At 28.2% G+C, this 13340-nt stretch overlaps 1 protein-coding gene across 1 annotated transcript in view; it reads right to left on the minus strand.

Annotated features, from left to right (window-relative positions):
- Positions 1 to 13063, minus strand: part of LOC106465623 (protein zer-1 homolog) — a 45408-nt gene extending 32345 nt beyond the window's left edge. The window contains exons 1-5 of the mRNA XM_013925858.2: positions 12725 to 13063; positions 10756 to 11669; positions 5505 to 5672; positions 4136 to 4274; positions 1051 to 1253 (exon numbers count right to left, since the gene is read on the minus strand). Coding sequence (XP_013781312.1) covers positions 1051 to 1253; positions 4136 to 4274; positions 5505 to 5672; positions 10756 to 11534 — 1289 coding nt within the window. The 5' untranslated portion in view covers positions 11535 to 11669; positions 12725 to 13063. The remainder of the gene's footprint in view (positions 1 to 1050; positions 1254 to 4135; positions 4275 to 5504; positions 5673 to 10755; positions 11670 to 12724) is intronic.
- Positions 13064 to 13340: the final 277 nt, after the last annotated feature.

Here is a 13340-nt window from a genome sequence, read left to right on the forward strand (position 1 = left end):
TTTAGTCTAAAAAATATAAAATTTTGATCAGACTAAAGACACACCCTACCTCGTTGAAATATTGGTTCAAAAGCAAGAAATGGCACCAAGTCTGTTAAAATGGCTGAGAAAGCCACAAGTGGGATATTCTGAGCTTCCAGTTGGTTATTCAGGTCATATATAGAAGTAAATGTATATAAGGGAGCATTTCCAAAAATGGAAAGAGGTACCACTGTACTTGATTTATTACATGAGCAATATCTTAGAAAATTGAAAAGATATGAGGCTCTTATTTTATATTCCAGCTAGTCAATAATCAGTAATTTGAGTTTCTAATTTGTTCAAAACTATAGCTTAGTATTTTGACTTCACAAACATCTAATTATAACCAGTGCTGCATTCAACATACCATGTGACACACAAAAATCTATGTTTATCTGTATTTTTTAATATTGCTTTTAAATTAAGAAATTGAGTAATATATAGTACTAAAATTTGAATTATAATCTACAGTTTTATACCAAACTTATTGACATAAATTCATGAAATAGTAGTTCAACAAAATTTTGAATGCGAGTCAACAAACGAGATGACATGGCCTTTCACCCGTGACCCGTCTCGAAAGGGTTAATATAACTTCTGAACAACTAGTTACTAATCAAAATATTAATGTAAACAGTTTGTTTGTTGATTTTTATGCAAAGCTGCTCAAAAGATACCTGTTCTAACCATCCCTAATTTTGAAGTGAGAGACTAAAGGGATGGCAACTAGTCAACACCACACACACCATCACCTTTTGGGCTACTCTCATCAGATCTAACAGTAGGATTTGACTGTCACTTCTAACTCACCCTCAGGCCAACGTGTGAAGCATGTTTTTTTTTCTTTTGTGGTAATGGGGTGTGAACCATATAGCCTCAAATTCAGTCAAGCATGCTAGTGTACTACAAAATTAAACCTTTTTACAAAATTATAATTAACTTTCATTTTACAAATTACTGACTACAAACAATAGTTAAGATTTACAAGACTAAGTACGTGTCATATTCTGAAGATTAAAAAAACCTTACCTTCCAGCACTTTGAATAGATTTTTCATGTATATGTCTATTCATAGACATCAATACTATATCCAAGACCAGCTTTAGATTACTGCAAGAACTATAACGAAAGACATCGGCAAGATTATTCAAAATTTCCAGAAGACACTCAGGTCTATCATAATACACCTGGGCAGCTGTAAATATTTGTTCTTCATTAGCATCCCCTGAAATCTGATGAAATATTTGAAATACAGTTACTATAAATACTCATTATATACAAATTAGATATATACATATGCTTATAAGTTATACTGTTTAATAAAATAGAAACAAGTCCTAAACACATGCATGAAATAAATAGCATACTTAGGCCTACTTCCAATAATATATTAGAAAATACAATAGGTACACAAGCTTTAAACATAGAACCTGAAGAACCAGGTTAAACTACTGTACAAATATATCTTAATTTATTAATTTTAAGATAGAAGTCATTAAAAAGTTCAGAAAAAGAGGAGTGAATATTTGTAACAGTTTACAAACATCAGAATTTGTCCATACCAATTTTACTAATAATTGTACACAAACATAATTATGAACTTTTTAAAACATGTTAAACCATCACAAATGAAAGAAAAACATTGATATTACTTCTCAAACTAAGAGATCTGCTTTCTGTCACTCAAGTGAAGTCAAGTACATGGCATACAAAAATATGTTTTTAATTTTATAAACAATGTGTTTTGTTTTTATTGTTTGGACAGTTTTCATCTGTGTTTTGGTATTTTAGGTATTTACTCTGAAAGAAGTTTAAGGATTGTTGGAGCAGTTCATATTTTTAGAAGGGTAGTAAAAGTTTTCAAACACAATCAAATTAACATTACTTGTATATGCACAAAGAGAACTAACAGAAATCTGCATTAATATTCCTTTTATAGTTCAGCCAGGTAGTAAAGGGGCATCAGTCAAAAGAAGTTATCAGTCATAAGAGTTACAATTAAGTTTTAATTTAAAAGTAGATTACACTCTTGTTATTTAAATTGTCAGGTTACTGTTAAATTTTCAATGATTACAAACAAGAAAAATACATCTAAACCTTAGAAAAAATCTAAGAAATACAGTTTCTAGATGTACTTCCACCACTACATGTGTCAGCATGTATTGTACCAGTCTACGGCATAATCATTATTATTTGAATATGAAAAGATATTAATGCAAGAAAAAATAATAGTTTGTATCAAAAGCTCTAACTGAAAGTTCAAAAAATTTGTATCTTTCATTATTGAAATCGAGAAAATAAAAGTAAGAAAAATGACATATTGAATGTTAACTACACATTTAAAATTAAAATTAAAAACCATAAAAATTCTATTATTCATAAGGAAAAAAAAAGATGGAATTACTGGAGTGCTAAAGAAAGATTGAACAAGTCTTTGGATACACACAATGTGCTTAAGTGGAAATTGAAAATGGAGAATGTGTCAGCCTCCAACTAAAGAACAGCTATAGTCTAATGCTGATTGCATCAAAGAATGATGTAGTACACATTATTACTTGTAGGGGTAGAAGTTTTGTTCAAAGAGTTAGCACATGTGCAAAAAAAATATTTTCAGCAGTGGTGTTATATAATAGCTATTTGTTCTGTGGAGAGGTGAGTAGCATTTTTGAATTTGAATTTTAAGATTTTTCTACATTTTAAGATATGAATAGCAACTTGCTGAATCAAACTATTTCAAAAAATATAGCAATATATTCTATCAATAAAGAGACAGACGTTGAACAAAATATTACGTGATTCAGATGCAACAGATTTGCATATACATACTTCAACTAAAGAACATAAACCATATGAAAGTCAATAGTTTAAAGATCATATCTAATCCTGAATAAAACTTTCATTCATTTCAAACTGCTTTGTCATCAAATCTATTTGACCTCTTAGTTATCTACAAGTGAAAAACATGCATCTGGTTTGGTATAACATTTTTACTCAGTAGCTAAAAAAAAGAAATTCTTAGTTGAAAACATTAATTCAAGTGTGCTTACTACAAGCTTTCAACCTTAATCCTGTGATGTGAAATTTGTAGTTTAATAAAATTTTGTAAAATTATTTCAAATAATATTTTAAGCTTAATAATAATATGCAATAATGACAATAACTATCTCTAAAAAGTATACAAAAATAAAGAAATATATCAAAGTGAGTGTCAGATCATGAGAAAATATGCCACAACTAACAATGGAGAACTAAAATTTGGAAAGGTAGCATGAAAATTTTGTTTTTAAGTAGAAAAAACTAATGGCTGCTGGTTAAACTTCCATGCATAAACAATTTGTAGGTACATTTTGTTCTTTGCTGGAAAGTTATTTGCAAATGTAAACATTTTCACAAAATTAACAAATACCGAATTACTTAATTTTGATTCCTCTCAAATTTTTGAATTGTACCCATTTATACAACTATGACTAAACACTGCAAGAAAGCTACAATGCATGCAAGGTGAAGAATGCTTCTTCCATTTACTTGACTGATGTTAGAGGTTTCATAATTGTGCAAAACATAAAAACAATACTGTAATTATTTTTACGAATCAAAAACTTTGTCAAATATATTTTGAAATATTTTGGTTCCAATAAATCATAATAACTGTTCAGAAGATCAAACTCTAAAAACAACATATTTAAAATAACTTTGTAACCTCAGAATAACAAAAAAAAGTGTATTGATCAAAAAATGTCTTCCAAACTCATTTTTATTATCTAAATATGAATAATCACAGTATATGATCTCACTAAAAATACTGTAAAACAGCACGTCATAAAATGACTGCAGTACAGTACATACACATCATATATTACTGTAATATATGGTTTTAAAAATTACATGTATATTATAATGTAATAATAAATAAGCATTTCTTTTTTTGTTAAGCACAAAGCTACACAATTTGTACCTAAGTCCAATTTTTAGGCAGAATCTTAGGCAGAGGCCTGTGTTTGTGATGAAGCTCTCAGTACAGTGACTAAAACACTGTACACTCATACACCCTGCATAGATGCAGTCCATAAAAAATTAAAATTGTCATTGAACAAAAAAAAATATTAGCACTCACTTTCTTTGCAGGAATATGGTGTCGATAACAAGCTTCATGAAGAGTTCCATAAAGTCCTAAAAATTCCAAAGGATTATCAGATCTCTTTCTCAAACCTGGAATATCACTTAGAGGTACAGGAGTCATGTTCCTGTCTGAACTACAAGAGTAATAAAAAGGTATTATGTAGATAAAGTTACTAGCTTAAGTTGTCACTCTGCTATATGCATTAATATTTTGTTTTGATGTTAAAAAAATAAATAAAAAGAGATCAACATATGTTAGAAAGAGTACAGAGATAAGGTACTAAAATACCTGACCTATTTACTTAATTAAGCTAAATGAGAAGGTAAGCATTTTGGACTTACTTTCTCTTTCTCTAAAGAACAAAAGGGTTATAAACAACTTGACTCAAACATTCAAAATTTTAAATGATTTGTATAGTCTTGTTAGGGATGACATGTTTGAATGTGGAACAAAGAAGCTGGAAATAAGAATTTCAATATTAAGGGTAAATAGTTTAAGCTTTGATAACATAAATGCATAATATATACTTTGACGTAATATATACTGTTCTTTTTCTACATTTGTGGAATGGTGTGTGTTGTTAGTTTCAACTGTTTTAAACTTTTATTACATAGTTATGTGGATGTAAATGGCTATATTTAACTGGTGTTGATAATTTTGCTTTGGTATGTTTAGGTGACCTCACTGATAGAACAGCCTTCCATTACTTTACTTTTTGTTTTCTTTTGCTGAAGCTAAACTCATACCATATACATCCAGGTTATTAAACCTGCATCTATGTGATCTTATTAAAAATAGTACTATTTGCATTAAAAAAAAATTCAACTATTTGATAATTAGTGTGGAATGATGAGTAAAGTTAATTTGAGTAAAAATAAATAGCTGGTGTTAAAATAAATAAATAATAATGTGCTATTACTGTTATTACGCTTCACTTATTCAACGTAGTTCCATTATAACAGTTGTTGTTCATGCAATTTGATAATACAAGTAGCATATCAACTACTACTGTGTCTAATGTATGCCAGTTGGACTGATGAGTTTGATATTATCCAAAAAGCTTTGTCAGCACTGGGCACAGCATATATAGTGTGGTTGACATATTATTATACATTCTTTTTTTGCTTTCACTCATAAGGTTTTAGAATTATACATCAAATTTACACTATTGTGTGTACCTAAATTTAGTTCTCAAGAAGCAATGAAGCACAGAATAAAATGCTTATTAAAACAGGTAAACTACAACTGAAATAAAATAAAGGCTAACAAGTTAAGATAGGTACTCAGTGACTTTTTTTTTTAATTACATGATACATCATTAGAACATGAGACATTCTGTTAAAAATGCATAAAAAATAAATACCTCAATTCTTCAGGAGTTAACCTTTCCTGAACACATGGCCCAGCTAGGTTAGTGCCTGAAATATCCAATGAAGTGAGATGGGGCAAACTCTCTATAATTTTTCTCAAAATCTGATTTGGGTCATCATACAAACTGTACTGCTCACCAAACTGGGATATATCTAAATGTCTATAGAAATAAAACAAAAGCACCATTTCATTTCCACATTAACAATAAACTAGTTTGTGAAGTCCACTGGATGAAATTTATATTTCCAGCTAAAAAAAAAACATTAAATATTCAGTTTCATATTACTTGTACTTTCTTTGTTCCAATTTGTAAATTATAAAAAAGAAAACAAATTCCCATAATTAAAGAAAAATTTAGTCTGAAGCTAGTTGAAAGTACCAGAATAGATCATAATCAAAGATTGATGAAATCCTGCAGGTTATCAAAGAAATTAATTTCAAACTTCAAAACAGTGTGTAACATTAAGAGTCAATGTTTGATATGACTAACAAAGATCTTCAAGCCGCTATCTGATTCATCCTAAAATGAGTTAGATGTAGACACATAAAACGTTCAATTACAGGATGAGTTTTTACTTCTCACAGCATCAAGATGCTAAAACCTAGTTAAAGCTAAATACAGAAGCTAGTGGGAATTTTGAATGGTTCCCTAATTTATTTATCATTCCAAATTAATCAAAGAACTTACCAACTGATTCCATACTGATGATGCAATACAAAGACTTGAAAAATATGTTAATTAACTTTTTTTGTACATTATTCACAAACTTATCATTCAGTACTACTTTTGTTACTGATTTTATTCAGTTGTGTGGAGAATGAAGAAGTAAACTTGATGGGTTTGAAACTTTGAATAAAGTTAAAAGACTAAAATTCCAGATTTCTGTAATAAGATACCAAAACTCTCATATTTATAATAACAAGGGCATGTATACATAGTTACACCTAAATCCTTTTTATTTATACAATACCAACATAATCTTAAGCAAAAAGTAACTCTTATTCCAATTTCCACATCATAATTAATATTTCTAGCACTGACTTTTTCACATTTTGTACCAGTCCCACTAAATGATACAGATTTACAAACAATGTCAGCCCATTTCAGAATCTACATATTCACAATAAGCTGTGAAATATTCCAATTCTCAATGTTGACATAAAAAATAACATCAAACCCCTATTCAGATTTTCTGAATTGGGAGAAAAAGTTCTTTTATCACTACTTTTTGTTTTCCACCATAAAACTACTCTTCTATTCACTTCTTAACTTCACATTAAAATCCATAATTATTTAATTTACTAAATAATTTATTGTATGGCTTCTCATTAAAGGATTTCTGAAATTTCAAATAAGTAAAATCAATTAAAGTTCCTTCAATAAAAAACATTGATGCTCCACCAAAAATCCAATAATTTGTTTAGGAAAACTTTTCTTTTTAAAATATAATGAGTATTTGTTTTCTAAAATGCCAAGTTCCCAAATGCTTTTCTAAATTATTTCTAACAACAGATTCCAACACCTTGCTAAAAAAGCTAAACTAACAAGTTTATAACATTGCAAAGAATGTTCCTTCTCACTTTCATAAAAACAGATGTAGTTTAAGAATATCCATCAACAAAATCCCAGTAAAGAAACTCTTTAGAATTTAAACTCCTTCATCTGCAAAATCATTAGTAAACAAACTTTTTAGAAATTAATCTCCATCAGCAGAAACCACTAGTAAACAAACTGTTTAGCACTTAAATTATGTTACTTTCCTCTGTAATATGATACCCACTGAAAATATACATTGGGCTAATATAAACCTTAATTTCTTTTTGGTTGATTTCAGTTAACCTCAACATTTTTCATTTCATTAGTAAACCTGATATTTTTCTAGAATTAGCATTTTTCATTTATAAATTTATTGCTTGAATGCACATTTTTATAAGTAGCATATTTTTATCAATCTCAATAATATAACAATTCTCAAATGCAATTATCTCATTAAAAATTAAAAAAAAACAATTTTCACTTTCATACTTTTTTTAGAAGACTTTAAACTTTGTAAAATCACATCTTCATAGCCTCCACTGGATAATAACGATATTTGCTAACATTCAACCAAAGTCAGCTATTCTAGTAATTTATTGAAAATATTCCTAGTATATGAATACAAAACTAATTTTTTTATTTTCTATTTCTCCATTAGTTTAATAATCTAATAAGCCTAATGTCTTTTGAAAACTAACACATTATCTCAAGTCACAGAGCTAACTAAGACTCAAGTTTTCAAATGTTGTTTCTCCATATTAAAAAGAAAAACAAGGCTTAGTGAAAAACAACTGTATTTGAATGATAATTTATAACTGAAAAAAGTTGCAAGATAAGTACCATTTACTGTATCATTCACTGACAAGAAATGAAATGACACACGTGTACAATGTATTGTATCTTCTTGGAATACTGACTTCACTAATAAAATAAGATCAGAACAAATGTATTCTTACGATATACTATAACATTTATGATAAAAGGTTAAAGTATAGTTATAATTGTTAAAAGTAAACTATGTGCAAGTTGCTATTCTTAAATGTGAAACATTAAAAGAATGCCGTAATGCACTGAATATAATTGTTTACATGTTTGTCACCATGACTATTAAAAGTACAAGTGACAGAATAGACAATTAAATTATTAGATGTATTTGTTGCAATTAATGTTTGTTTTGTTTAATAAAAAAAAGATTTTGTATGAAATAAAATTTCATATACAAGTTTCATATAAGTATAAAATGTTAAAAAAAATAGAAGACCAAATTAACCTCATATTATGACATTGTTTGAACAATTTAAAGTATACATGCTGGATTAAAAAAGAATGTAAAACGTAAATTACCAGAAAGAAAATATCAATTTTGCTTTTTCTTTTTTAATCAGCATGAATACTCAATTTCATCATATCATGAAATAATCTTACTGCTGACAAAAGGTTTGTACACTGTACATTTATATATCAAACTAAACCAGAGGTTGAAATATGCACTAACTAGTCATTAGATTAAAGCAAAGTTATGGCAAAGTAATACAAAAACTTATTTACTGCACTTCTATAACAGTTGGTTTTAAGATGTAATTTACCACCTAAACTGTTGGTAAACACAGTTAAGCAGCTAATACAAATAAACTGTTGACATGACTAAATAGTTAAAGTCAATATATCACATTTTAGTTTACAAAATACTACTGGACAATAATTAGCTGTCTGATGGGAAGCGAAATATGATGATGTGACCAAAAAAATTTGTCATCTGTCATTATGTTCAGGAACAATAACAGGCATTTCCAATATACATTTTAAAGTTTGACTGAAAAACCTAAACATACATTTTATAGGTTTAGAAACCAGATACAAATAGTATTAACTTCTGATCGGAGCAAGCTACCTTAAAATATCACAATTAAATCAACTCAGTAATGAGTATACCTAATTAGATATACTATATCTTCTTGAAGTAGTGACTTCAAATTCAATAATAATAAAAAAGAACCAGAACCAATATAATCTTATGAGATACTAAAACATTTATATAAAAGTTCTAGTAGAGTTGATTATTTTTCAAGGCAAACTGTTTGTATAAGTACCTATTAACAAAAGTAAAATATTAGGAGAATGTAGTGAATACAATTATTTGCATGTTTTTCATCGAACTTGTGATGATTAGAATGAAAGAAGATAATATAAACTGTTAAAACTATATATTAAATACATTTCTTGAATTAAAATGATTAACATAGTTTTTTCTTCCTTTGACAAACAATGTCTTAAGTTTTATATCAATTACAAATTGGTATGGATATCAATTGATATTAGAAATAATTCCTTCCCATTATGGTATCATTCTGTCACTTTTTTATTATTATTAATCATGCTATAATAAATACACTTTCTTAATCTATCTTGTTACTCACTATTCTAAGTCTAAAACTGATTCATTACAGTGCATCAAAGGTAACACTGCTTGTACAACTATACATGTTAATAATAAAACTAAACAAAAAATTAGTGCATGTATCATAAGAATAATGCAAACTCACTAGCTATAAAAAATATTTTAAAATCTTCATCTTTTCTTATTCAAAAGCAAGTCATAAAATGTAAGAATCATCAAACTTACTTTGATAAGTTTGATTGTTTGAAAAATCACATTAAAAAAACATGCATTATGATAACAGAAATAACAGATCTAATTAAAGACATAAGTGATGTGGAACGAGCAAGTAGATTTAATAAGCAGTTGATAGGCTAGCAAATAAAAACAAATTCTGCCTCAACTACTCTCTATAGTTTGTATTAATATATTAACAGCATCACCAAATAACTTGTGGTTTTAAGTTTTGATAGAGTATTTAAACATTTTTCTCAAACTACAGCAATTTCAACTCGCAAGCTCAAGAAACAATCAATCAAAACTTTAAAAATGTACATGAAATTGAAGGTTTTTCTGCAATTAAGATAATTTTGAATGTGCTTAGAAAGTGTATTAACAGTTGTAACAGCCACTCCTACCACATCCAGTTGGAAGTTAATGAGGCAGTGATCAACATTATTCAGTATTGAAAGAAATGAGTAGGGAATATGCTAAATAAAATGACTGATGTTTTTAACTCTGAATGCACAACTATATATAACATATAGAGAGAGGCACTTTCGGCAGCAAATTATATTATAATCGGGGACTGAATCCACACAATGACATTGAATAATCATATAGTTTCACATATAAATGAATAATAGCAACCAAACTTGGTATGTATTAATGTACAACTGAATTAAAATCTGAAAAAGTACTTCTGAATGGTGGTATAATCGGAATGTTTTTTAAAAAAAACTAACATAAGCTTTTAAGTAATTACATTCCAGGTTCAAATCCAGATAAAAATTATCACTAGAAATTGAAATCTTGTTGACACTACATATGATTAATGTTAGTGATAAACAACCAACAAATTTGTGATAAAACAAATCTACACAAAATAATCTGGAATGTGAACTGTAAGTAAAGAAATGCATTCAAGACTTCTCACTAATGCCATAGTGTGGTTAGTTAAAATAATTAACTTATCCATGTTTTGCAAAAAGCAATGGCCTTTCAGAAAACACACATAAGCCTAATGAATATCAAAAATAAACAATTTTATTATTTTTATTGTTACTATAAAAAACTATTGTGTTATTGCTACTAAACTTATAAACTCACCTTAATTTCTTTAGCTGACAAATAGTTGTTATATGTTTGTGCAGCTTTGGTACATCATACAAAATAAGTGATATTAGGTTCTCAAGTGTTTTAAGGCAGCTCAAGTCTTTGAGAGGAGAACAAGATGAAAGATCCAAATGTACCAGCATCTTTAAAGGCTTTAAAAGAACCGAGAAAAAATCATAATGTGTTGGAACTTCAACTTCAAGGCCTTTAAAAATTAATTTTCTCAAGTTTGGAGTTTTAAGTATAAACATTTCAGTTTTTTCAGGTTCTTCTCCCATAAATAATTCAAAAAATAACATTTTATGCTGAAATATTTGCACAGTTGTCCCGATACATAATGACAGTATATTTGAACCAGCACTATTTATCAGTTCTAATGACCTTTCTGTCAGATTAAAGCAGTTTGAAATGCCTAGTTCATCTATATCATGTCTGAGAACAGTTTCTAATCCATCATCAGTAATATTAGAATTATACAAGTCTACTTTTTTCAATCTTGTTTTTACAGGATCATTAAAAACACATAAAAAAGTATCATCAACTGTACGATGCATTCTTTCTTGATATATTTGTAACATCCTTTCACATATTCCCAGCTGAAGAGAGATTCCTTCTCGCAGACTAGATGTTTGTTGTTCACTGTCTTTATCTGTGTTTATGTTGCATATGATGTAGTCATTTTCTAAACAATATTTGATACAAATGTCAAGCAGAGAATCTGGGGAGTAAGGTTCCCACATAGACTGCACTTTTAGAAATGCTGACATTTTCATTGCAAGTACTTCTGTTAAAGATTACTACTATTTTTTAATTAAGTACAGGCAGCAAGTTCTTACAATGAAGTAGGAAACACTTCACTTCTTAAAATCTAAACTCCAAAGATGTTTCATCTGTACTGTCACATTGACCTAGAAAACACATTAGGTAAAACTGATGAATAAGCTAGTTAAAATTAAATTAATTCACTTTTATATTTCTATTAAAATATATAAGAGTTTATAGTACTGATGATATTCTAAACATATAACCCATACTTAATGTTATACATTTACAAAAACTGAAATTGTAATATAGGTTTAAGTAATAATCTTAGAAATTTCAACTTCACATTTCTCAAATACAATATTAGCAATTCCCAACACTTCATTTATACCAGAAAATTAACATATCATAAAAATGACACAGTTAAAATCACAGATGTAAATAAGCCAGAAAACACAGCAATGACTGCAATATATCACTAGCAATTTAATTTAATCAGAAGCTAATTGAAGAATTTGTTTTGAAGTTTTACCAAAATATAACTGTTCCATTACAAAAAAAATCACAAAGCTAAAACACTGAAAGAGCTGTATATTTATCATTCATTCAAAACTAAACAGAGTGCAATAATACTATTATTCAAAACTACTGACTTAAGATCAATACTATTATCATGCAGTTTGTGCATGTAAAAAAACTGGTTACATGAGCTTGTGTTAATGTACTGACTGATTGTAATTACAAATTTGCATGAACAGTGACAATATCTATTCATATCAACAAGTTTGGAATTAAGGCATGTGTTTGAATCTACACTGTGTTTAAGTTAAATAGCATCACTTTAAATTTATTATGTCCACATTTTCAAATGACAGATTTTTTAGCAGTTTTTCTTCGTGACTACTTTACAAAAGTAAGTGCAGTATAAAAATTGAAGTACAAATATGTACAAGTTGTTAATAAGCTTTACACCCATTTTTTTGCACAAAACAATCAAGTGATAAACCACTGAACTGTGCCACAATATTCTGCTGTCAATTTTATCATACAATATTTTACATTATCATCTTTTTAATTATTAATTAGTCATACTTACAGTCTACCACTTTTACAAAAGATTGTCAAATAAACTTCCATAAGTTACAAATACATACCAACTACTTTCATAACCTAACATTCTAAGTTCTAACTTAAGACTTACCTGTTACATTTATATCAACAGAATAATAATGGGCACTGGGTCAGCTTTTAATAGTTTATCATTATTTATGATATTCCTTCAATCTTAGGAAAGTTACTAATAATTCTCGTAATTAGTATTACTATTAGTATTGGTAGTACTAACTACAGTGTTACTACTACTAGTGTTAGTAATTGAATTTGAACTTCAACTATCAATGCGCCATATGTTACTATACGTGTCTTATAACTGATTTTGCAATTTAAAGGTAGTTTCTCAAACTTATCTCGAAACACCTCTACCAGTGTACCAGTACTGACAACATAGATATCATTAGCTATTTCAATCTTTCTCAAATTGCATTTCTTTTTCTTCGTTGTTATTTCCGCTAGGGGATTAATTAATTGTTTGTGGTGCCGCTATATTTATTCAAATAAATAATTACAAATATCACAAAAACAAACCAAAATAATACCTATTTAATTTAAACTTTGCTGAAAGATAAGAGTCAAATAAATCAAAATATACATTTCCATTTCTTTCACTTATAACTTCCACAAAACTAAAAACGGGTGGGTCACTTTGAGATCGGGTATACAGTATATTTTTTCCAATCTATGTTTGTTTGTTTGTTTGT

The sequence above is a fragment of the Limulus polyphemus genome, unplaced genomic scaffold (assembly GCF_000517525.1).
Source record: "Limulus polyphemus unplaced genomic scaffold, Limulus_polyphemus-2.1.2 Scaffold2002, whole genome shotgun sequence".
Lineage (NCBI taxonomy): Eukaryota > Metazoa > Arthropoda > Merostomata > Xiphosura > Limulidae > Limulus > Limulus polyphemus.